This window comes from Balaenoptera musculus, chromosome 1 (assembly GCF_009873245.2).
Source record: "Balaenoptera musculus isolate JJ_BM4_2016_0621 chromosome 1, mBalMus1.pri.v3, whole genome shotgun sequence".
Taxonomy (NCBI): domain Eukaryota; kingdom Metazoa; phylum Chordata; class Mammalia; order Artiodactyla; family Balaenopteridae; genus Balaenoptera; species Balaenoptera musculus.
In genome coordinates this window covers 105,269,601-105,296,724 of record NC_045785.1, presented here as the reverse complement: position 1 = coordinate 105,296,724, position 27,124 = coordinate 105,269,601, and the positions used below count along the sequence as shown (strand labels likewise).

The 27,124-nt window shown below is 39.1% G+C and overlaps 1 protein-coding gene and 1 long non-coding RNA gene across 4 annotated transcripts in view; one reads left to right on the top strand and one right to left on the bottom strand.

Moving 5' to 3' along the window:
- Positions 1-25,061, bottom strand: part of LOC118881037 — a 147,436-nt gene extending 122,375 nt beyond the window's left edge. The window contains exons 1-4 of one of the 2 annotated variants that reach the window (XR_005016423.1): positions 24,945-25,061; positions 24,365-24,428; positions 20,615-20,709; positions 14,482-15,940 (exon numbers count right to left, since the gene is read on the bottom strand). This is a non-coding gene — a long non-coding RNA (uncharacterized LOC118881037). Of the gene's footprint in view, positions 1-14,481; positions 15,941-20,614; positions 20,710-24,364; positions 24,429-24,944 lie in introns of those variants that run through there. The other variant, XR_005016422.1, reaches the window with a different exon arrangement.
- Positions 25,062-25,210: 149 nt separating this feature from the next.
- WARS2 (tryptophanyl tRNA synthetase 2, mitochondrial) overlaps positions 25,211-27,124 on the top strand; it is an 87,262-nt gene continuing 85,348 nt past the window's right edge. The window contains exon 1 of one of the 2 annotated variants that reach the window (XM_036825336.1): positions 25,211-25,323. In XM_036825336.1, the coding sequence (XP_036681231.1) occupies positions 25,234-25,323 (90 nt within the window). In that variant the 5' untranslated portion in view covers positions 25,211-25,233. The remainder of the gene's footprint in view (positions 25,324-27,124) is intronic. The other variant, XM_036825347.1, reaches the window with a different exon arrangement.

Sequence of the window (27,124 nt, the reverse complement as noted above, 5' to 3'; positions counted from 1 at the left end):
CTCCTGATGTGGGTGGCCAGGAAACCAGGGGCCAGGAAAGCATGAGAGGAGAGAGGGAGAGAGAGAGACAGAGAGGGAAAAAAACACAAGATTGAATTCTAATCAAAATGCTATGAGGCGTTCACACCAGGCCTTGAGAGAATATTAACAAGGTTACCCGAGGGGGGGCCTTTAGCCCCAGGAATTATTAGTGAATATGGAATTATATTTGCACAAACATTACCAGATGCAAGGAGCTAAATGTCCTGCAGATGTGGAAGGAGCCAGCGTATGTTCCAAATAGGCAGCAACTTTATTTGCTTTACCCTTCTTACGAGAGCCTGGGCAGCACATTTCTGAGGGGTTACATTTCTGGAATGACCACCACGCCACTGGCCCTGTTTTCTAATGGCTGCTTGCACCAGCCTTGAAAATACCTCTGCCTGGGACCATGTGGAGTGGCCCTGAGGTACAGCATGCTTCCACCACCTCCACGTATCACAGTGCTCCAAGGGGGTCATGGGGCTCTAAGAACGGATTTTCTGAAAGAGGGCAGAGTTCAGACTCAGGTAAATCACAGCAATTTCAAAGAGGAGCTTTGAAATCAAATGTAACCAGCTGACGTTGGGGTGAAAAAACAGCAAAATTCAAGAGAAACAAAGAGCTCCTTCTGATGTGCCACCATCAGATCCTCAAGACTCTATTTAATTTACATTCTCCACTGCTGAAGGGGACACATCCCACCTCTCTGGTTGGACAACTTGTTGCCTTCAGGGAGTCTCCTGAATTTGTTACCCCAAATCCCCACCACCATCTTGCTCACTTCGAGGAAGACTTGCCAGTAGCAGGGACAGAACTGTTCTGCACGTTGCTATCACATGTAGGGGCAGTTGACCACGAAGCTAATGGCATGAGACCCTTCCAAGGCCCTGCTAGGGGCTCTATCAGTGTGTGGGCACGGTTATATGTTTTTATAAAGTTTACAAAATTAAGGTATTTAACACCAACTAGTTAATACTGCTCTGACGTCCCCTCTGCCACACTTGCTTTTGTGTAAGTTGGCTTCGGAGTTGAGTTGAAGATACATTCAGCTTGAGTAGAGTGGGATGTATTATGTGTGATACACATCACTTCTGTGTATAATTGACCCTAGCCATCCAGTTGTAGGAGTGGAGTCCAGAAACACTCCTACCATTGTCTGTTCACTCAAGGAGCTGAGACCAAGGTATGTCATGCTGAGGTGTGAATGCCTCCTATAATGACCAGCCTCCAAATTAGGAGGATAATGGAGGAGAAACAAGATTTGACATGTATAGTCAGAAGCTAGTCTAGGAAGACTAAATCTTACAACACTTTCATGAAAAACTTTTGTAGAAGTTTTCCCAAATTTGACAACAACCGTAAAATTTTGCAGGACAGTAGAAGCAACAAGTTGTGCTGAAAAAACTTTTCCTAAACTATCAGTAGTTAAAAACAAATTTTGGTGAATCATATTAGAGGTAAGTTGAAATGTTTCCATTCTCTCTATACAACGTATTACAAAATTTTTGTCATATGAAAAGGCCATCAGAATATATACACAGACATACACACACACACATAGCAAACAGAGATATTTCAGGTAGTTAATAAGTTAAAATATCATGATGTAATGTTTGTGGATTCTGTGATATTTGTGGTATTTATTGGTTTGTTGGGGTTTTTAAAAGTGTGATTTCTTTTCTCATTCTAAATAAATATTTGCTTTAATTTGATAACCAGAATTGTGTATTCTTTTTCTTAAAGAAGGCCTCCATATTGTAAAAGCTTCAGACTCAGTATAACCCAGATTTGCCTCTGGTGCCATGTGCCATGTAAACATACTTTCGCTTATTTCACTCATCAACTTATAAGGTAGTCCTTGTTCGTACCATTTTAAAAAGGAGGAACCAGAGACTTTTAGTCATGCAGCTTCTAAATAGATTTGAATCCAAGGTCTGTCTTATGCCAAAGGAAGTAAATGAATGCTAGTCCTAACCATATTCCCCACTCCCACCAGGGGGCACACTGCTTCCTGAAGTCACCATTCTGGGCTTTATCTAGTCTGGTTTAAATGGGCTCTACTGACGCCTCCCCTGCCACCCTAACCATCTGCCCCTGAACTACCTCATTGTTAATAGATCTGAAAGATCTCACTGTCAGAAAACATTTCTTCATTTCCTTTCCATTACTCTGAAACGTGCCCTTGTGGACCCCTCAGTCGATTCCTCCTTCTTGTGATATTTGACAATTTTTTGGTAGTGTTTATGCTCCTTGAAAAGAGACAAGAAAGATATTTCAAAGCTTCTGGGCTGAAGGGCATACTGTCTTTGAAATCTTTTTTTTTAATTGAAATTCAAAACACCCCCCCCCTCCAGGAAGCCCACCAGATTAATTCCAGGCAGCAAAATTCCCCTGCTAACCTCTCGCAGTCCCTTTATAACTTGCTATTGGCTAAATGCAACCACGCTGGACGTGTTTGCTTATATTTTTTCTTATTAGAAGACTCAAGATTAGCAATGCCTTACAATCTTTACTACTTAAACTTAAATGCATATTTGGATTCCAAATTTTTTGTAGGAACTCAGTATAATTTTCACACTATATTAGGTAAGGAAGTGAAGCCTGTTTTTTTCTTCAGCACACCTCAGTATCCATCATGTTGCTTTCAAAATGAAAAATAGGCAAATTCGTTTTGTGTAAAAACAGAAAACCTCACTTCTATGGTGAAACAAAAGTTCATCAAACTCCCGGTCTGGTTTTCCCAAATTCTAATGTATGGCTTTAGCTCTTTCAGTGTGTACTAGTGGCACTGGTGCTTCAGTTTCTCTCTCTGTAAAATAAGAATTGTGTTATTTCTTTCCCATTTACTTCACAAAAGTCTCATGGGGAACAAGAGTTAAATGATTAATGACCGAAAGCTCTTGGACAAACACAAAATGCTTAATAAAAATAATCCCACATTGCCACAGTGATAGGCACCCATGACCTGATGCTAAGCCTTGACCGAGATTGAAGGCAATTCAGATAAACCGTGGGCCCTTGTCCATGAATCCAGGTTCCTTTTCCCCTTGTGAGGACACTCTGGGCTCATGTTCTTTGGCCTCCTCCACCAACAGGCCCCTGTTCATGGCCCTCCCAGGCTCAAACCCAACCCCAAAGTAACATGAAATCTGGCTTCCTGGTCGTGGAGAAGTAACATGTGGGGAACTGTAAAATGCACGATTGTGAGGGCAATATAATTTTATCCTCCCTTTCTCAGGGAACGCGCCTGCTCAGCCCACACCACGATATTATTAGGAAAACGATTTGAGATCAGAACTCAACTTTTTGTCTAGTTTAGGCCCTTCCTGAGAGAAGCCTTTGCGTACCTACGGAAAGAGTCTCTAGGTGAAACAATGTTCCCTGTCGTGACTGAAAGAACTGGGGTGTGCTTGAAGAGTAAATACATCTCTATGGGTAGAAACTGCAAAGGTTATTTTACAAGGGAACTAGGGATTCTGGCATATTTTTAGTTTATTGTCTTGAATGAACGTAATCTATTCCTGGTGTGCAGGTGTAACACAGCCATGTGAAATCGCCCTGGACTCAAATCTGATCCCTGAGAAATTCAGAAAACTCAAGATGCATACTTACTCAACTGCCTTGTCCTAAAACGACTTTCTTTTTATTCCCTTCCATAAGAGAATGAAAGAAAAATAAGAGAGTTCCTGTCAGAGAAATGAATCACTAAGCTTCGTTATGCGTTATGAAACAGCATAAGTAATACGAAGTAATACAAGGAGCTTTGGCTTTGGAATCAGATAAAACTGAGTTTGGAATCTCAATAGTGTCAGTTACTAGCCGTGGGATCCTGAACAAGTTATTTACACTCCCCTGAATCCATTTCCTTGTCTATAAAGAGAGACTAAAAATCTCTCTATCATAGAGCAATAGTGAAGACTGGATTAGATATTATATAAAATGCCTGGCAGAGAGCCTAACGTAAAGTAGACATACACAATAGCTAGTCCTAATCATAACAGTGAAAATAATACTATATTCCTGTACTACCAACAAATCTATTACAACAATTCAACAAATGATTTGGAAGATCTATGTGCCGGGCACTACAGGGGAGGAAATAAAATGACTCACACAAAATGAAACCTACCCTCAAAGATCTGACCAGTTAATTTCAGTTTTGAAAATGTTAATAAAAACATATCTTTTTGTATTTTCTGCTTTTGCTTAAGGTATATGCCAACCATAGCATATGTCCTTAAATTGTATAGGTTATAACTCTTATACTACAATATACTCATTCCTCAGAAACATTGTATACCATAAAATTGCAGGTTAAAATAGAAGGGAAATAGAGAAATAACACATTCAACTTTGTAACTAACAAAAACCGTAATAGTCATGTGGGAGATAACTTGAACAGCTCAGGAAAAGCCGATCAGCTGGAGGTTGCCTCAGGGGAAATTTTAAAATGCATACAAACTTCTCCTGCTTCTGCCAAGATGGAGTGTCAGGGACTAGGTTTACTCTGCTGTGTAAAAAACAACAACAACAATAACAACAAATGGCTTGGACAAATATATGAATCAAACAATAGCTCTCAAGATATTGGAAATAAGCAATGAAGGTCAGTGATCTCTGAGAAAGCCCTATGATTGCCTAGCTTACTGTCTGAACAGTTTCCAGTCTGTGATGCAGAGAGAAGATGAGGAGATGGAGCTGGGAGTTCAGCTAAGCCAATGTGCCTAGAATTCTCAGAGCAGAGAACTATAGAGGGGAGAATTGCACAGAGAACTAAGAACTACAGAGTGTCCCTTTCGAGGTTTCAGTAGGTAACTGATTAACCATGTCAGTGAGTAAACTACCTGAGACTAGGAAATGAACCGCCTTATGAAATAAGAGCAAACGATTCAGGGGTTCATACAGGGTCAGGAGAGTGGCCATTCCCATCATCCAGAGTGGAAAATTTCATAATTCGTGAAGCTGAGGTTAGTAATAAGATTCTTGACTCAGGAGTGGGCAAGAATTAACCCTAGACTAAATATTGTTCTGGTCCCACCAAACAAAGCCTAGAAGCAAGACCCAAAAGTATCAACTGTTTCCAAATAACTTAACCATATCCCAGAACAAAGTACAACAATATTTTCAAGAATATAAAAATATCCGACATCCCGCAAGATAAAATTCATAATGTTGATCATCTAATCAAAAATGCCCGGACATGCAAAAAATCAGAAAAATAAAATCCATAATTAAGAGGAAAAACCAATCAATCAAAATATACTACAAAATGACATAGATGATAGCACTAATAAATAAGGACAGTAAAACAGTTATAATTGTATTCCATATGTTCAAAAAAACTAAAAGAAAGACTGAACATATTAAATAAAGACGTGGAAGTTTTTTTTTAATTGAATTTCTACAGATGAAAACTAAAATGTCTAAAATGAAAAATACCCTGGATGGGATTAATAGCAGATTAGACACCATGGAAGGAAAGTAGCAATAGATAGCAATAGAAACTATCTAAAATGAAGCACAGAATTTTTTTTTTTAAAAAGAACAAGAAAAAAATAAACCATGGGACAACTTCAAAAAGCCAACTGTGTGTGACATTGGAGTTATTAAAGGAAAGAAGGCAAGGAGGAAATACAAAATATCTGAAAAAGTAATGTCTAAAGTATTTTTAACTTCGATGAAAAATATAAACCCATAGTTCCAGGAAACTCAATGGACTTCAAACACAAGAAACATGAAGAAAACTACACCAAGGCACATAAGCAAATTGTTAAAACTAGTGATAAAGGGAAAATGTTAAAAGAATCCTGAGAAAAATGATTCTTTACCATTCAGAGAAAAAGCAATAAGGATGACACAGATTTTTAGATAATGTAGAGCATCTTTAAAGTATTCAAAGGAAAAAAAAACCTGTTAAACTAGTCCATAAAAATTCCTTTAAAAATTAAAGTAAAATACTTTTTCAGACATATAGAGGCAAAAAAAAAAAAAAAAGACTAAAACATGATCTATCGGGGCTTTCCTGGTGGGGCAGTGGTTGAGAATCCACCTGCCAATGCAGGGGACACGGGTTCGAGCCCTGGTCTGGGAAGATCCCACATGCCGCGGAGCAACTAGGCCTGTGAGCCACAACTACTGAGCCTGTGCATCTGGAGCCTGTGCTCCGCAACAAGAGAGGCCGCGATAGTGAGAGGCCCGTGCACCGCGATGAAGAGTGGCCCCCGCTCGCTGCAACTACAGAAAGCCCTCACACAGAAATGAAGACCCAACACAGCCAAAAATAAATAAATAAATAAATAAATAAATTTATTTAAAAAACAAAATTAGGAATCTGAGCTAATATTAAAAAAAAAAAAAAGATCTATCTATGATTACCTCAAAAGATAGAGGGAAAAAACATTTCACAAAATCCAATATCCATTACTGATCAAAAAAAAAAAAAGTTTCAGCAAACTAGAAGAAAAGAAAACTTTCTCAACTTGATAAATAGCATCCACAAAAACCTACAGCTAATATCATACTTAATGGTGAAAGACTAAATACTCTTCCTCTAAAATCAGTAAAAAAGTCAAAGATGTCTGGGCCATCACTTCTATTCAGCATCATACTGGAGGTTCTAGCTAGTACCATAGGGAGGGAAAGGTGGGAGGGAGGGAGGAAGGAAGGAAGGAAGGAGGGAGGGAGGGGCGTTCCCTTGGGAAGAAGTAAAACTGCCTTTATTCACAGATGACATGATCATCTATGTAGAAAATCCTAGGGAAGCTACAAGAAAGCTACTAGAACAAATGAGTTTAGTAAACTTGCAAGATACAAGATCAATAAACAAAAATCAATTGTACTTCTATGTACTAGCAACAATTAGAAATTTTAAAATACCATTTAGGGCTTCCCTGGTGGCGCAGTGGTTGAGAATCCGCCTGCCAGTGCAGGGGACACGGGTTTGAGCCCTGGTCTGGGAGGATCTCACATGCCGTGGAGCAACTGGGCCCGTGAGCCACAACTACTGAGCCTGCGCATCTGGAGCTTGTGCTCTGCAACAAGAGAGGCCGCGATAGTGAGAGGCCCGCGCACCGCGATGAAGAGTGGCCCCCGCTTGCCGTGACTGGAGAAGGTCCTCGCATGGAAACGAAGACCCAACACAGCCCAAAATAAATAAATAAATAAATAAATTTTAAAAAACAAAAAAAACAAAACAAAACAAAAATACCATTTAATATAAATACAAAATAGTAATAAACCTGACAAACGATGTTTAATATTTATATACCGCAAACTACAAAATATTGCTGAGAGAAATTTTAAAAGACCTAAATAAATAGAGCAACACCCAGAATTCACAGTCACAAGATTCAATATTGTCAAGATGTCAAACAACAAGGTCCTACTGTATAACACAGAGAACTATACTTGATATCCTGTGATAAACCATAATGTAAAATAATATTTTTTAAAAAAAGAATGTATAACTGAATCACTTTGCTACACAGCATTAACACAATATTGTAAATCAACTATACTTCAATTTAAAAAATGTAGGAAAAAAATGTCATTTCTCTGCAAATTGATCTACAGATTCAATGCTTTCCCAATCAAAATACCCACAGGCTTTTCTGTAGAAATTGATAAGCTGATTACAAAATTTATGTGAAGTTGTACACCTGAAACCAGCATAATATTGTAAATCAACTATACTTAAATAAAAAAATATAATAAAAGTTAGGGGAAATGACAAGGCCCTAGAATACTTAAAACACTTGGAAAGGCAGAACAAAGTTGGAGAACTTATGCTACCTGACTTTAAGACATATTGCAAAGCTGTAGTAATCAAGACAGCGTGGTACTGGTGTCAAGGAAGATAAATAGGTCTATGGAACAAAATAGAAAGGCCAGAAATAGACCTACACGCATATGGTCCACTGATTTTTGACAAAGGTACAGAGGCAATTAAGCATAGAAAGACAGTCTTTCCATAAAAGCTGCTGAAACAATTTTATAGTCACATGAAAAAAGTGAACCTCAATCCATAACTCACACCGTATACTAAAAAACAACTCAGTATGGATTATACATCTAAATGTAAAACATAAAATTATAAAACTGCAAGAGGTTATTTATTTGCTGACCCATTTAAGTTACAGATACAAATCATGACAATCCAATCCTAAGTACTTCAGCAGTTATCAGAAAAATTAGGTGATTATTCTATGGGTTGGCCAAAAAGTTTGTGCGGATTTTCCATGTTAAAGAAAAACCTGAACAAACTTTCTGGCCAACCTAATATCTTTCCATGTTGTGATCACACCAATAAAATTAACCCTGACACAATAATATTATCTAGTATATAGCCCATATTCAAATTTCCTTAATTGACCTAATAATGTCTTTTTCTTGCTATTTTTTTTTCAATCTAGGAAATCTAGGGTTTCAAATCAAGCCTTATGCACTGCATTTAGTTTTCATCTCCTATAATCTGAAAGAGTCCCCCTCCCCCAAGTCTTTAAAATGTTTTATGGCATTGACCTTTTTCAACAATCCATGCCAGTATCTTGAAGGATATTCAACAATCCGGATTTGTCTGACAGGTTTCTCAAGTTTGTATACAGGTTGGATATTTTTGGCATGTATCCTACATAGGTGATATACACTTCCCACTATGGCATGGTAGATATACCTAATGTCATCTGTCCCATCGGGGATGATAAGTTTAATCATTTGGTTAAGAGGCATTTGCTGAATTTCTTCATTGTAAAGATATCTTTTTCCCTTTGTAATTAATAAGCAATTTGTGATGTAATATTTTGAGTTGTATGGATACTCTGCTCTCCAATAACAGTTTACCACTGGTGATCTTTTTTTGTCTATTTTAAAAATTGAGATATAACTGACATGCAACATTATATTAGTTTCTGAGGTACAAAACAATGATTTGATGTATGTATATATACCGAAATGATCCTCACAATAAGTCTAGTTAACATCCACCATGGATGAGCTTCACCTGATTCAATTATTGCATGGATGGTTGCAAAATGATAAATCTGTACTTTTATCATCCCTTCTACATAACTTTCCTCCCTCCTCCTGCCTTGCTTTTTTTTTAGTATCACTCTGGACATAAGGATTTTTAAAAATTCAATGTTATATTATTATATTAATGTGTTTTATGTTATTCTTTGGGATGCTCAAATTGTCTCAACTGTGGCCATTAGCAGTCCCTTCAAGATCTCTTCTGTGTCCTTCAGACATGTAATTTTTAGTCTTTGAGCACTCCCTTGATTTCTGGTACTATATATTCTGGGGTTATCTTATGCTTTCTCTGCTCCAAACCTAGACCTGACCATCTGCCCAAGAAGCCTTGTTGTTTTTTGACAAATGGTATTTAGAAACTAAGACCTAATTTCTAGGTGTGCTAGACACAGAGCTCATAACGGTGTCCTCCAATTTCAGGGTTCTTTCTTATCTTTCTTCACTGCATATTTCGAGTTCCCAAGTGTCTCTACACATTTTTTTTCTTGCTCTGTCCTACAATGCAAATAAAATTATTTCAGTACTCCAATACCAGTGCTAACAACAAACCTACTAAGTTCCAGATTTCGTTACAGATCTTTTTTTTTTAATAAATTTATTTATTTATTTTTGGCTGTGTTGGGTCTTCGTTTCTGTGCGAGGGCTTTCTCTAGTTGCAGCGAGCGGGGGCCACTCTTCATCGTGGTGCGTGGGCCTCTCACTATCGCGGCCTCTCTTGTTGTGGAGCACAGGCTACGGACACGCAGGCTCAGTAGTTGTGGCTCACGGGACCAGTTGCTCCGCGGCATGTGGGATCTTCCCAGACCAGGGCTCGAACCCATGTCCCCTGCATTGGCAGGCGGATTCTCAACCACTGCACCACCAGGGAAGCCCCGTTACAGATCTTTTGATCTTTAGACTGCATCCCATTCATGTTACTGTGTTCAAAAGTTACCTTAATTCTTTTTAGCTGCATGGTTATGTTTATCAACTTGATAAACAGGTTTATTTTTTTCTGATTGTATTCAATTTTAGGGTTAACTTCTTTCAGTTTTTTCTTTTTTTTTATTAATTTTGATTGGAGTACAGTTGTTTTACGATGTTGTGTTAGCCTCCACTGCACAACAAAATGAATCAGCCCTACACACACAGATGTCCCCTCCATTTTGGACTTCCCTCCCACTTAGGTTACTACAGTGCATTAGGTAGAGTTCCCTGTGCTATACAGTATGTTCCCATCAGTTGTCTATTTTATACATAGTATCAATAATGTATAGGTGTCAATCCCAGTCTCCCAATTCCTCCCACCCCTCCCCCTTCCCCTCCCTGGTATCCATACATCTATTCTCTACATTTGTGTCTCTATTTCTGCCTTGCAAATAAGACTTTCAATCTTTTCAAATTGATTTATTTTTGAATTTGTAAAACACCAATGTAATTCAAAAATTCAAACTACGTGAAATATATACTCAGGGATATCACACTCCCCATCCCTATATAATTGAGCTCACTACCTACCCCTTACCCTATATCAAGTACCACTGCCATTTTTAAAAATCTTTCCTCTGTGTCTATTCTGTGCAAAAATAAGCAAATACACATATTTTTATTTTTCCTTTCTTCTAACACAAAACATAATATCCTACATATACTCAGTTGCACTTTGTTTTTTTCATTCATTTCACTTAAGAGTATATCCTGGAAATCCCTTCATACCAGTTCACAGAGGTCTTCCTCACTGTCCTTTATGGCTGTATCATACTCCATTGTATGGATATACCATAGCTTACCAGTCCCTTGTGGAAGGAAATTATGACATTTCCTTTTTTTTTTTTTTTTTTGCTATCATAAATATTATCACAATGAATAATTTTAATTATATATATATTTTTTTGTGGCAGTGTATCTCCAGAGTACACATCCAAGAGTGTATTAGTTTGCTAGGGCTGCCATAAAAAAATACTACAGACTTGGTAGCTTAAACAACAGAAATTAATTTTTTCACAGTTCCGGAGGCTAGAAATCCAACATCAAGGTTTCCATAAGTTTGGTTTCTTCTGAGGCCTCTCTCCTTGGCTTGCAGATAGCCACTTTCTTGCTGTGTGCTCACATGGTCTTTCCTCTTTCTGTTTGTTGTCTGTGTCCTAATCTCCTCTTCTTACAAAGATACCAGTTGTATCGGATTGGGGTGCACCTAGATAACCTCATTCTGCCTTAATTACCTCTTTAAAGGTCCTTTCTGCAAATACCGTCACATTCTGAAGTACTGGGAGTAAGAACGTTAATATATGAATTTGGGAGGGGACACTATTTGGCCCAAAATCAAGACTAAATGCTAGGTACTGTTAAATTCCACTTCATTGGTTTATACAATTTTGTACTACCACCAGTAATCAAGCACTTATTTTTAAATTTCTTAAAATACAGCTGAAAGAATTATTGCTTAGCAGTAGCCACACTAAAAATTTTTCCTTTCATACTGAAGGTTATAATTTTATTCCAGCTATTCTAGCTTTCCTTGCCTAGGAAAATCAAGTTTGATTTCTACAAATTCCATGTTATTTTCTTATTTACCAATTGCATATGAGATACTTGATGTTGTAGAAGTATCTTTTGCAGAACAGATTGGGCTTTAAATTGTTATGACTCAGATATTTTACCCTGAATCTGGATACTGTTTTACAAAGAATTCTTGCCCTGAAAAAAAAACCTCTTCTACTACAGTAATGATTCTGAGAGTGGGACATGTGGATTTTCTAAACTAAAGAAAATTTGTAAAGCTGGGGATAGATCCAAGTTTTCCAGTCTATGTGAGGAAAAGAGGAACTGAGCAGACTCTATTCCCAAAGAACTTAAAATGAGAAACATAGATTGTATTGTCCCTAGGCTTGTCCTTTGCATTATAGGTGTAGCTTGTAAAAATAAGCCCTCATTCCAGGGATTATGACCTCATGGGAAGATAGTAACATTGCAAGAGATTTACAGCTATCTCTGGGCTACTACATCTTGGTACCACAGAGTTACCTCCTCTAGTTCTCACAGGTGAGTAGCCTATAAGGTGTATTCCCTTCCCCTCCATCAGCCTGCCCGTATCAAACAGAACTCTGCCTCTGACTGCTCCCTCCCATGGTCTTCTTTTGAGAATGGTCTCATATTCTGGGCTTTACTTTACAAGTGAAATTTTATCACCAAACAGTTACAACCAAATGTTCTGAATCTTTAATCTTTTTTAATTACAAAAGAAAACATCATCACTGTATCAAATTTACATAGCACAGGTGTCTATGAAAGCAAAAAGTAAAAGCCCTTTCTTGAACCCCAGATGTAACCTATGGCAGTGTTTATATGTTGTTATTTATAAAAACAAATTTCTAGTGATGAGAGCAGGTGGGAAATGCACTCTCGTGCACTGTTGCTGAGTGTAGACATAGGTTAACATCTTTGGAGATAAATGAGGAGATAGTTTTCAAGATGCAAATACACATAATCTCAGAATTAGTCATTTCACTTTTGGAAATTAACCCTGTAGATATTAGATTTATTTTGTCATGTGTACAAATACTTATTTACAAAAGTGTTCACTGAAGCAATGTTTGCAATAGTAATGATCTAAAAGCAATCCAAATGTCTACCAAAAAGAGATGGTATAAACAAATAATGATACTCTAATGGAATACTATGAAGCATATCATTTTCTTTAAAACTGAGTTATAAACGTTTACTGATATGTTTAGATGCTCATGACACAATAAGGGAAAAAATGAAGTTGTAGAGCTTGTAGGGAAGGAAAGCATGCGGGTTTTGTGACATCTCTGTCATATGCACAGAATTCTTCCGGAAGGATGCATAACAAATGGCTAACAGTTCTTCTTTGGGCAGCAGGATTCAGGATCTGGGATAGGATATTGGAGAAGAGAATTTTTACTTCTTGTTTTGTATTTTTCTTACAATTTGAATTATTTTTGTTTACCATGTGCATGCATTCCTTTTAAAATTGAAAAAAAAAAGATATTTTCAAGAAGCCATTTCCAAGTTCTTGTGCATGACTCTTACCCACAGTTCTCTGTTAAGTAGATCATGATGCATTTGTTTCTCACTGTTCCCTGAAAGTTTTCTTTTTTCTACATCTTTCCTTTTCAGTAGCCATTCTACATAATGGAAGAAAATGGCTGAGTTTTGTCTAAATTATAATAGGACTGGAAGGGAAAAGAAAAGCAAGTTGGGCTTTGTCTCATGTAATTTTTTTGTGTTATAATAAAACATCTAAACTCCCAGGCAACACACCAAGATAAGCTTAAGCAAAAAGTAAAAAAGAGCAAGAAATCTGAGGTGGAGAGCTTGGGATGGAGATGCACAGAATGTCTGCCTCCCCGACCATGATTCTAACATTCCTAATTGTTTGCTATATGTTTACTGTCTATACCCTGCAGACCAGGAAATAGTTTTCTCACACCAAAAATTACATTACAATTGTAAAATATGCTTAGTTATTTTGTTATTGGAGAAGATTTGACGATTATTTATTTGAGAAAGATTAAGAATTACTAGAACTCACTAGAATAAGGCTTTATGAAATAATATCTGACCATCTTGGACCTATAAGATTTTTTACAGCCACACAGAAAGATAAATATTGGTTAACCCGCACACTAGCCAAGGTGAAAATCGGACAGCACTGGACACAGGACCATCAGCATCTTATTCTGAGAACTCACAGCTGTATTTCAGAGCTGAACCATACGACGGTTGGCCATGTCATTCCACAGTACTGACATCTTCTAAAAGTACTGGATGGCACATGTAAATTAAAATAAAATGAATATTTAATTTCATTTTTAGAATATTTAAAAGTATTTTGCAATTCCCCTGGAGAACTGCAGGCTCTCTGGACTGTTGCAAAGCCAGGGCCAGCGATCCCTGCCAGGGAAGACAACTGGCGCCAGCTGCTTCTGAGAAGTCAGGGATGGTATGAAATGGCACCAAGATGTGTCACTGTCACTTGTTTGATTGGAATTTAAAAAAACGAATCAAGCAGTTGACCTCTCCAAGTAGGTACCTGAACAGCATTATTGTTCAAAGATTTCTTGAAAGCCTGCATAGCCAATTCAGTGAAAGCCATGCCTAAGCGCTTCCCCCACCATCCCTGACCAATTCCAGCAATGGAAAACCATCTGCATCCTGGCTAAGCCCAGAACAATTGAATTCTCTGTGCAAAAAGTAACCATTCCTCCCACCATTCCTGTATCCCATCCAAACACTGATGTCTGCTTCAGTCTGCAAGGGACTGAGGGCATAGGCAGTTTCTGCTTTAGTTGTGTGAAAACATAAACTAACATCTGTAACCCACTTTAGAGTTTTCAAAGCATTTTTCCCTCATATATCCTGTGTTTCTTCTTTACACACAGCCACAAGTTAGAGGGCAATTAAAATATAATTTTTATTATGTACGCAACCTACATTCCCTCCTCAGCCTCTCAAATCAGGTTGAAGATGTCACTGGTGAATATTAATTTGAGAATTGTGGGAACATTTTTGTTTTCTTAGAAATAATAAATTAAAATTGAAAATGATTTTTCAGCCTTCCAAAATGAGAGTTTGACTTCAGATGTTTCAAAATTTGCCCAAACTAGTACCTACACTGTTTTACAGTATTCAGTGCAATTAAGCAATTATTTATTGAGCACTCCCTGTGTGCAGGGCACGTGCCATACAACCTCAGGCAAGACTGGTGGCTGCTCTAGAAGGATCTTAGGAGTCCTTAGGAGAACACAGACAGTCATGGGATTGGGCTAGGGTATGAGAGACTCTATAAAATATGGGCGCACATGGTGCTGAAGGGAGCACCAGGAGGGGTGCTAACCCCATCTTGGGAGAAAAACATGTCTCGTGTGCCTTTACAACAGATAGCCACCACATCTTCACAGTATGTTAAGGAGAAACATACTGTTTGGATTATGGAAAGTGGTGTGAAAGCATCTTGTTTGGGGAAAGCAAATGAAAACATGCATATTTCCCCCTTGGCTTTGTCCACGTTCATCATGTTTTCTTCCAAGTCCCTCCCTTATCTCACCATGAGCTGTGACTCCTCTTGAGCTGTACAGGGTGCTGGCTCTAAACAGATTCATGGGAAAGGGCCTGAAAATGCCTGTGTCATGCCAGGGACCAGTGAAGGGACTAGGCAGGGACAGCAGGACAGCGGGGAGAAGGCATCCACAAAACAGCTGGCTCTGGTTAGCAAAACACCCGAGGCCAGGGATAGGCAAACCTTGATAAGGATCAGACTACTCAACTGAGATATTACTTTTGGGATTCTCTACTCACCACCCCTCCACCGCAACGCTGTCCTCCAGGCAGGGTTAGATTCCCCCCTCTGGGCCTCCACCGAAACCCTGCTTCCCTCCCTGGTGACATTTGCTTGAGGTGGGGCAATCTGATTCTCTGTTCATTTGTCACCCCTATAAAACTGTAAGTGTGTGTAGTTCAAGACTTTTCTTTTATCTCCAGTATCTACCACAGTGTGTGGCTCAGAGTATCTCTCAGAAAATATTTGTTTCTATCTTTTAAATTAAAAAACACTAGAAATCCCCAAAGTAAAATTCCATGGCTTAAAAAACACAACGTAGAGATGTAAAAGTTACCCTTTCATATCCTTCCTTTTTCTTTTGCTAAAACAGATCTATCAATATATATAGTAAATACTGGTTGAGTGAATTAATAAATGAGTGAATAAATAAATCTAATAGAGTTGAAGAGGCTGAGGGAAGGAATGTCAGAAGTTAAGCCAGCAATCCGAAGGATCTCCCCATCTCAAGATCCTTAACTTCACCACATCTGCAAAGTCCCTTTTGCCATATGTTTCTGGGCTTTAGGATGTAGACATCTCTGGAGCCCATTATTCTGTCTACCATAGAGTCTGTGGAACAGAGAGACAGAAGATCTAAGTCTTACTAAGTCCAGACTCTCCTTCTAAGGAGCACTTTGACCTCATTCACTTTCTTTCTTTGGATCTTAGTTTCCTAATCCACAAACTGGACAAATTCATTTAGCCAGTATGTTATTAGTCATGCACTTTCTAAATTTTAGATACAGAATAAAACAGACAAAAGTCCCTGCTTTTATGATGCTTACATTCTAGAGAATGAGAAAGTAAATTAAGTAAAATATGTTAGATGGTGATAAGCATTGAGGGCTGGTGAGGAGACCAGAGTGTCCAGAGCAGAGCAAGGTAAAAGGAAGGCAATAGGCAAAGAAGTCAGAAAGGGAGGCTGGGATGGAGAATACAGATCATCTGGGCCTTATAGGTCTTGGTAAGGACTTGGGCAGCCACTGGAGGGTTTGAGCAGAGGAGTGACCATGATTTACAATAACACACATTTTAATGGGTTGCTCTGGCTGCTGGTTGAGAATAAACTGAAAGGGACAAGAATGGATGCAGGGAGACGTGCTAATACCTTATTCCCCTATCTTCACTCCTCTGTACGCCTTTCTATTTGCATATCCGTGCTTCCTTCACGCATGTAGTTATCCCTCTTAAGAGCATCCTGCTCCTCTTTCCAATTTGAAATTCCATTCACCAGCCAGTTCAGTGCTCATCTCAGAGCTGCCGGGGCACTTGGGGAACTTGGTATCTTTGGGTGAGGAAAGTGGGGCAAATACCCTTAGGGAGCCTGTCCAAGGTCATCCAAATAGTAAATAGTGGACCCGGGACTGTCCCTAAAGTGTGATTTGAAGGAAATTAAAAGATCTTCTTGCTATAAAGACATTTTCCCTGTAATAGTTTGTGTTTGCAGTTTCCCTCATTAAATTGTGATCTGGAAGAGCACAGATAGTATCTTATTCGGCTTTGTGTACTTAGCGCTTAGCATGGTGGCTGGCATGGGACAGACACCCAGTAAGTTTTTGCCAGATGAGTAAATAACAGAATGTCAAGCCCTGAAGAGTGTGTGCTATTAGCATCATGTTGTCAAACTTCACCCCACCGCCTCCTGGTGTTGAGTGTCAGACAAATGGAAATGTCTAAGAATCTATGAGACCTAGGCTGAGTGTTCCAGGAAAAGAGACTTATTATTTATCAAACGGAGCTGCAACAGGATTGGAGAGGGATCCTCCTAACACAGTAAAGATCAGAGCCAGAGACCCCCTTCTTTACCTTCCCTCCTTGATTCCCTAGTGGTTCTAAGAGAAGACGGATAAAATAAGTTCTAAAGGGGTGTTATTCTTTGAGGAGGAACCACAGTCCTATTTTGTGTGACATGTGCCCTAGGCATGTGGATTTTGTTTTTATTTAGGTGACTACAGTGACAATAGAATTGGCAGGTGTAGCCGGGGCTGGTGTGGGAGCTGTGCATGTCGACCAGAAGGGATGTTCCAAGAAGTGCATCCTTGCTCTGTCAGGGGCTTTGTGGACTCATATTGAGTGATCTGGTTGCCATTTTTTAGAAACTGGGGGACCTGAGTTTACACTACCATGTCCATGCTCTAGAATGGCACCTATACTACTGTATTTTAGCAAGTTTATAAGAAATCTTCCCTGCAATACTCAAGCTTTGCCATGGTGGAATCCATGTCTTTATCCTCCATGGATCCCCAGTACCTAAGACAGTCTCTGGTTAACAGTAGGTGGTCAATAAGTGTGGGAAGAAGGTAGGAAGGAAGGGTGGGAGAGAGGCAGGGAAAAATGCTGGCTTTCCAAGTCCTTTGTCTCTGAGGTTTCAGAGTGGGAACTGGGAAACTAGAGCCAAGAAAAGAAGGTGGTACATGTGACAACATAGAAGAAGCATCACATGCTACCTGTAGTGACAAAAAGATTACATTTTTAGTCCTTCAGTTTTATGGGCATGCAGTAAGCATACGTTAAATGATTTTTGAATGAGTGAATAGTATGAATCAATAAAAGTAATGGCACATTTGCTGGACAACTTTTACAGTTAAATGATCTCCCATCTCCTCCAGTTCTTACTCTGCCTCTAGGTTCTCTCCCTGGCACCAGCTTCCAAACACCACCTCCCCCTACTCCAATGCATGTGATAATATCAGAAGACTCGTTTTTCCACCTTTGTTTTGGATTTATTATCTAATGATTTTCTCACTAACAACACTCTTCAAGTTAGTCACAGTTTGGTTCGATTCCTCCAACACGCTACTCAAGACACAGTTTCTGGATCTTTCACAGATTTATAATGAAATGATTAAGGAGTCATTGAGGTCCCAGTGGGACCATCTGTAAAATGTGAAGATAGTTCAGCCTATCAGCCTGTAGATGTATTTCCAAAGCACTGGGAGATCTTTGGGTTAAACATGTAACACCTGCATGAGTGTAAGCTTATATAGTTGAGGGCAGGAAGGAACCTTGAACATCATCTGCTTCAACCACTCCCATTTTTTCAGATAAAAAGCAAGCTGAGAGGTTAAGGACTTTTCAATGACACTTTGCAAGTTATGGCAGAGCTGGGACTGGGAATAAAGTTCAGTACACCCATTGCCTCCTGGGACACAATCTCTTCTCACACAATCTTTCCTCTTTTGCTTCCGGTTGCTTCAACCCTCCTGACGCAAGTTTATCCTCTGAGATGCGAAACTGATAGGGACAAATCCTTAAAAAGAGATGCCAGCAAACAGAGAACTTGATGATAAATAGGGAGATGATGCAAGCACAAGGACTGAATCCAGAAATAAATCATATCTTCACATAGTGTTTACTGAAATTGCATTTTGAATAATTTCCATAGAAATTATTTTACCCACCACAGGAATGTTACTCCCTCCCACAGGGATCTGACCAAACAGAAAGAGAAGCAGAAGGGAAGAAGAGCAGTAATTTAGATTTATATATAAAACATTAGTCAGAACCTAAGTAATAAGCCTCAACTAATCAGAATATTTTATGCATTCTGCCTGTTAGTGGAAAAAGCAAACCACAAGAAAGCAAGCATATATCAGAGATTTAAAAAATGCTTCTAGGGCTTATTTTAGGCTTTACATTTTTTTCCTAATTCCCTGCACTATCTTTAAAATATCCCACTGCACACCTCCTTCTCCTCACGTGTTCATTTGTTCATTTAATCAATCTGCCAATATTTACTGAGCCCTTTTCTGACGTCCCAAGTACTCTGCTAACTTAGAGATGAAAACATGGTTTTCCATCAAGTTTAATGCCTGCTTAAAAGTTATCCTAAAAAAAAAAAAAAGTTATCCTAAGAAGACTGGGAGTTTTTTCACTTTTTTTTTTTTTACAGTTATATTTCTAGTTCTATAAATGGATAGTTCTGTACTGAATATTTCCATATGGGCCGTCCAGATGCACTGTGTACCATTCTGCAATCTGTCGTGTACTTCTTGGGGAGTAGGGGTAAGGACTGACCTTTATGGAGCAGATAAATCATGTTCCTTTGCCCTGGAGTTCAGCAAATGAGAGGAACCAACAGGTCAGGAGATCAGAGTGTGGGAGGAGAGACAGGCAGGGCTATTCCCATTCCCCACACCTGCCAAGCTGTGGATGGACAGTGGCTACATTCCTCTCCTAAAGATGACAGCATCTGTTAGGTAACCCTTCCTAAAACTCTTGGATTAGCAGCTGTCCTATAAATCATTGTGATTGACAATTACAAAATAATGAGTATATTTCTGAGAAACAACAAAAAGCAGTATAGTTGGGAGCTAAGCAAACTGCTACCTAAAGTAGCTACAGAGGATGAAAACAGGTCAAGATACTCTTCCCACCTACCCTTTGAAAAGTGATCTTCGAAAAGCCACTTCATGTTCACAGCTGGGTGAGAAAAGGTGCATATTCTCTGTTTTTCATAAACCTAACCCTGCCATGCCAGGATGACACGTAGGCCCAATTTTATTCGGTTGAGAGTAGCTGCCTGGGGCACAGTCTTGAAAAAATTGTGAGGCCTGTTCTCAATCTCTGTATGCCAGTATCTGCCAGGGACATGGGTCAGGGCATATGCTTGAAATATGGCTCCTGACTGTAATACCCATCTCTGTACTTCTAAATGAGTCTGATTTGGGACAATTAGATTCTGGGACAGAAACTAGTTTCTAGAATCACAAGAGTTACAATTTATGTCATTTAGCCCTCCTAGTTTTTACTCATTTTACATAAGGAAAAGAGGCACATGAAGATTAAACGGTTCACTGAGATCAGTAATGGAACCACCATACAAATTTTCTCCAAATTCATGCTCAGTTCTAGGTATTAAGGACAAAAAGTGAAAAACAAAAATCGCTGACTGCAACTGTCAGTTGAGTTTTGGAAAGTCCAACAGAATCTAACTGGTTAGAGATGGGATTTGACAGAGACAGTGAGGGTAACACCCTCCCTGTTTTCAGAGAGATTTAAGGTATCTTTTGGTGTTGTTTTTAGAAAGATCAAGACCTAAGGATTATGTCTGACTTTCAGTGGTCACAGCTAGGATCCTAGAATCACACCAGACAGGTACAGAGTGGGCAGGAATCTGATGTAGTTTGATTACATAGACAAAATAGAAAAGAGCTTATCTAAAGACACTCCAGGAAGCTTTTTGGAGACCTTGCTATAGTTCTTTTTGTAAAACATAAATCCAGAAGAGGGAAGCCTACTCACCCTAGTTTTGAAGTAGCTGAGAGGAAAGGGTGGTAATTTAAAAATAGAATGAGTGTGCAGATAACATATGGATCTTGTCTTTAGGGCCATACCACCTGGAAAAGATATGGCATGCAAAGAGAGATAACAAAGTAAGATGTTCCTTCAAAACTTTAATTTGCTCATTGCTAAGCTCCATTTCCTCCATGGAACATATGTCCTAAGACTGCGGGTGAACAGTGGGGATGGGGAACATTGAAAACAATCTCTTACATCCCTCCAAAATTAGGCTCTCCATTCTAGATCCATACTTAAATAAGGCAGCAATTCTCTCTCTTCTTTGAAGATCTGTATTCTATTGTTGAAAAGCAGTTTGAAAAAGAGTATGGAGAGAAAACATGAAAAATGAACAGGAATCCCAGGGCCTGCAACACCCCCATATAATCAGTCTTCTTCCTAGTACAAGTAATGGAGTCAGTTGTCTGAAGATCAATAACTGTAAATTATTCACTTATGTCTGCTCTGGCTCTCCCCATCCTCACCACCTTCTCCTAACCCTGATCAAAATGTCTTCATTGTTGTGGAGTAGGAAAGAGTCCTTAAGGTAAGAAGGTGAATCTAGAAAAGACTATGGTCTTGGCCCTTAATTTTAAGAAAAAGGTACTCCGAGAAATATTCTACTTTGCTATCCACATCACCCAGCCTCTCCCTTGATTTTACTTTTTTACCTTCCAGGAAAAAAGTGATAGTAATGTCACCCTTCAAGCACCTAAGTAGCCTTCCCAAAGACCAGATAAGCCTCCTGATTACTACCCTCATGCAAAGAAGATGTTACAATTTGCACTTCCCCAAAAATTACTAGGGAAAAACAGCATCTTTTAATGTTAGGGGTGGAGAGATGAGAGCATCACTCCTTTAAAACTCAGCCATTTAGTTGCTCTGAATTTGAAGCATGACAAGGATGTGCCCTTAGGTGCAACTGTTCCTTGCTTGAACCAGCCCCAGCCTTAGCTCCTTCTGCTTTACAGTGGTGTCACTTAAAGTAGAGCACTCATCTGGAGATCAAAGTTCTTCCTATTCCTGCTCTTATTTGTTGTGTGATTTTTCATTAAGGTACTTAAAATCTCTGGACCAGTGTCACCAAATATAAAATGAGGGGTAGAACTAGAATTAAGCCAAAGGTGTAAAAGAACAATCTCCAAATCATTATTATTGTTTCCCATGTATTTTAGTGACTCTTGGAAACTATCTCACTCTAAGGGAGACTCTGCCTCAGTTTGATTTAGGTCACAATGAGTCCAGCATAAGACAGTATGGCCAGAGAACTGTGGCTGTACCCCAGATTATGAAGCAAAAGGTTTGCCTTCATTGTGGAATCTCTCCCTCTGTATTTGAAAAACATATTCAATATAAATGAAAGGTCAGAGGTCAGTGGATTGTGCTTCAAGTAAGTTTTGAACATAGATGCCATCTAGTCTTCGCATTCTGCAAAATTCTTCTTTAAGTGAATAAATGTGTAGGGTAACTCTCCATTACCTTGATCAGCATCTAATACCAACCTGACACTTAGAATTAAATTAGAGAAACAAAATTGGATACTTTGAGACTGGAGGGCTGATTATACTACCAGAGCTAAGAGTGGATTTAAACTCTTTCCTTATCCCATTTAAATCTAACTAGATATAAACTCTCCATTACTGAGGAACAGAGGTGTGTCTGCAGAGGTGGAGGTTCCCCTTGATGTTCTTGGTCAAGGAAACCTAATCCTTTCTTCTGACACACATGGTTGCAATAGAAAGCGTTCCCCAACTGCCAGTCTGGTTTTAATCTATTGTTTCAAGTAAGATGGGATTTTCAGGGAATGTTAAGGAAAGAGCAAAATTACTAGAACTTACTATAAGATAAAAGTGTTGATGAGAAATCAAATTTTAAACAAGTGTTCAAAATTCTAAGCATGAACATATGTAGACATACAGTGCATGCTACAAGTATACAAAAATAAAAGGTTTTAATTGTAAGTATATCTAAAGTCTGCTTTCAGTACATTTATATCTCATTTTACTAAAGCTCTTTGGCTTACCAGATGATAGCCATGGTAAAATATTGCCAATAAATACAGTGGTGCTTCATTTAAACAACACTGTTGGACAATGAAATATTCCATAAGTGAACTTCCCATGTAATCAAACTAACCCTGCATTATACAAACCTTTAAAATGTTAACCATTTTATATGGAAACTTCTCAAAAGTTACAACTTTTTCTTTAAAAGGTACACTGAAGAACATCTTTTCCTGAAGATTCAGGATTAACATTTACAATACTCATTAAAATATGCTGAACATACTGCACTTCTTAGAAGAGCAGAAGATGGTGAGCTTAGATGATGGTGAGCTTTTTCGTGATACTTTTGCCAACACCAAAAGGTTTCAGACCGCCATTGTAAGAAAGTGCAAAAGCAGACAAAACTAGCTTGCTTTTAATAGGTCTAGTGTCTTTTCTGCTGTCAGCTGTCCCTTCTGGCTAAAAGCATACCAATCTGTCAATTAATTGCTTACTTTGTCAAAATAAAATTTAGATTTAAAAGATGTGCCTACTTCGTGCAAGGTACTATACTAGGTGCTAGGGAAATGTAAGAAACACAAAAGAAATCATCATGCTGGCTGAGTGACACTCAAGAGTCACCAGGTCACCACTGTGGTGGGAAACACAATTTATTCTAAGTTTGAAAATAACTTTTTTTTTTGAAGTACAGTTGATTTACAATGTTGTGTTAGTTCCAGGTGTACAGCAAAGTGATTCAGTGTTATACATATATATATATACACACTTTTTCAGATTTTTTCCCTTATAGGTTATTAAAAAATATTGAGTATAGTTCCCTGTGCTATACAGTAGGTCCCTGTGAAAATAACTTACTTCTAAAAATATAGATATTGAAGTGATTACACACAGCTGTCCTGATATACCTTCTTCAACGGGAGTGTCTTGGAAATATCTCCCATGAAAATATCAGTCATGTGAGTCTTCGGAGATAAAAGACTAAACTTACTGCTTGAGGAAATAAAGTGGGCAGGCCCTGTGACAGCTTTCTGCTGAAACCCTCATATTATTGCTAGGCTTTGTCTTATAATCCAGGTGGCTGAGGATGTCAGAAGTCTAATCTTGCTAATTCCTAGGGTCATCAAATCTAATTAATATATCTGTAAAAAACTGTATTTTAATGCTTTGCTGTATATATGAGTACAAAACATTTAGGCATTTATAAAACTGCATGTTTACAAGAGATACCTTGTATCTTTATAAAGATCAATCATCACTTCCACTGGCAACGTCTCTTTCCTGGATTTCAATAATACCTCATTTTGGGGGCTTTTAAACATTATTTGGCTACTCCTTTCAATTTCCATCATCCGACTATTTTTATTCCACAAGCTCTACCTTGTAGTCTCAAAGATTTCCTTGGATTCAGTTACCATCTGCTTTGTAGCTCAGACCTCTCTCCTGAGGTCCAGACTTATCTAATTGGTGTCATATTTGGAAGTACTACAAGCACCTCAAATTTAAAAGAGACAAAACCAAACTGATTAGTTTTGTTGAAGAATGGCATTTGATTTCCTTAGTTTTATTTTTTGTCCTCATTCCTACAATTCCTTCCCTGCTTATTTCTGTATTACATCACTTATGCTTGAACTTCACCAGTACTATGTACCACTCTTAAGAGATTTTTACTGTATGTTTTTAATTGATAAATTGATAAGTTTTGTCTTACCTTGTTAGATTTCAGTTCCATTAAGAGTATCAGCATCCTTACTGCATTTATCTCCTACCTCTCCCTAATGAATAAATACAACAAAACACATAAAGGAATTCTGACGAATCTCTCCCAATTATATTTTTACTGATAGATTTTTGGGTGCACTAACAGAAGTAGGAGTACCATGTTAACTCTTCTCATAATTTAAAGCAAAACTCAAAACAATTTCTTCTATCAAGTGTCATCTTCTTTCTGAAGCCTTCCTTGGACCAGGCTGAAGCACCACAGTCATAACCACCCCACCTCCCCAATCTCGGCATTTGCTTCTTTAACACCTCAAACAGTGCATCATTTATTTATCTGCTACCCCATTAGCCCGTATACAACTTGAAGGCAAGATATATCTTTCTTTGCACCTTCAGTACCTAGCAGATGGCAGGGTTCAACGAACGTCTGCAGATCCAATGCATTAATGAGGCCACATAGGTCTCAAAAGACCACTTACTGCCCTCTAACAGGATTGGGGAGGTCCCACTCCTAGAGAAACTTCTTAAAAGCTTGCCTCAGGACGGCTAGGATCCGAAAGGCAACTTACTTGACTTTCTTCCAGTTTAAAAAACACTGCTACTAATATCCTCGTAGGAGACTGTCCCTTCACAAAACCTGCGGAAATATTATGTCTCCAGGGCAAATACTAAAGCCAAGCCCCACCCCGTTCCTGACCCCGCGACCTGCTCAGCGAAGGCCGGACTCCCCCAGGCACCAGCACAAAGGCCCGCCCCGAGGGCAAGGGCGCATGCGCAACAAGCAAAAAACGCTGCGAAACTGGGACTTCGCCTCTGAGCAGATGTCACTCAAGACTAGACGGCTCCGCCCTTCTCAAGATGGCGCTGCACTCAATGCGGAAGGCGCGTGAGTGCTGGAACTTCCTCCGGGCACTTCATAAAGGACCCGAAGCTGCTCCCGCTCCCCAGGTAACCGAAACTGGCCCTTCTTCCACTAGTTTCCCATCCCGCTAGGTCCTTCTCATCCTTCTTTCCTCCCTCCGTTTGCTTCTCCCTTCCCGCTTCCTCTGGAGAGTACCAAGACCTTCCGTTCCTAAGGTCGATTTGCCTAAGACTGCCTTCCTACTCTGAGCGTGGCGACGTTGCAAGGATTCGCGGTGACGTAACGCGCCTCTGGTGGGAGGAGCGCGCCGCCGCTTACCCACTTAGTCTCAGCCCCTCCCCCTCTGAGCGCCCTGAGAGCGCCGCACCTCCGCTGTTGCCCGGCAACGCGGGAAGCCCAACAGTGTGTGAAGTTATACGATGCCAGAGGTCCGGTCCCTCCGGCACTGCACACCTTGTCTTGATCCCGTTGCTGCTTTTACTCTCCTTTCCCTAATAGCAAGCCAAGGGTCCAGCGGAGAAATTAGAGATGTTTCGTTAGGAATCGACCCGTTTAAGTAGGTGCACCCTCTTGACGTCCTCCCTCTGGCAGTGCGGTACTCGAGCAAGTGTCAGTGCATATTCCTCTATGATTCCTCCTCATTGCCGCGAAGTAGATCTGTATCTAGGAGGTTCTATGAAGGAATTTCAGCAAGCTGCCAAAGGCGTCGTCCTGTCCTGGCAGCACTCCTGTTACCATTACTCTGTAGTGTTGAGAGCATTGACACGGCCTTCAACCCGTCCTGTCAGTATTTAGAATTTTACCTTCATAGAAAAAGGGGGAAAAAAAAAATATATATATATATATACACACACACTCTTTCACTTATTCAGATATTTACTTCACCCAGACATTTACTAAACGTCTTCCAAGTGCAATCTCAGTGGTAGGCACTTTGCCATACATCTCTTGGGAGATAGCTCTTGGGAACTAGGGAGATCTTAGAGATTCTGTGACTATTAGGTGATTTCCTGGCATCCTTGCATATTCATTGTCATAATGTGTAAGTGTGAGGAGCATTTTGCATGGTAACTGGTGTATTAGAGAGAGCACTAGACTGAAAGTTAGGAAACTAAAAGTCAAGGGATTTGTCTGCCACTTGCTAGCTGTGTGGCATGACAAGTCAATTTAATCTCGCTGGACTTATTTTCTTTAGCAAAATGGGTGGAGGAAGGGTTGGACTGATTGACAGTGTTCCTTCAAGCTTTGGAAAATCTATGGCTCCATGATTATGAAGCCAAAGTAAAGCAGTGAGATTAATTATGAAAACCAAGATTTAAGTTCAACTTGTTATTTTAATCATCCCATAAATTACTTAACTTTCTGTACCTAAGTGTTCTTCACTGATATGGGCCTCACAAGATTCTTGTAAGGATAGAGGATATTACGCTGGAAAGTTATTTGTCAAAACAACTATTTAAATGTTGTTTGAAATTTCAGGCAGCATTGTTAGGTAAAAATTGATTCAAAATTAGATAAATACATCAAATACTCCTCTCTTTGAAGTTTGAGGTTTGATTCTGCAGAACCAGAATTGGTTGATTATTATATTTATAGCTAATAGTAGCATATTAAAAGCTGTGGATTCAAAGTAACTAAGTCTTACTGTTTTTTTTATTGGAGTATAATTGCTTTACAATGTTGTGTTAGTTTCTGCTGTAGAACAAAGTGAATCAGCTCTATGTATATATATATATCCCCTCTGTCTTGAGTCCCCCCCCCCCACAAAGTAACTAAGTCTTAGACCCAAACTTCCTCTTGTAACAAACTCAAGAGTTGAGGATGTCATAAGAAATAGAGAATCAAAGAGAAAAGAAAAACAAACTGCAGCCCACTAATGCTTGTCCT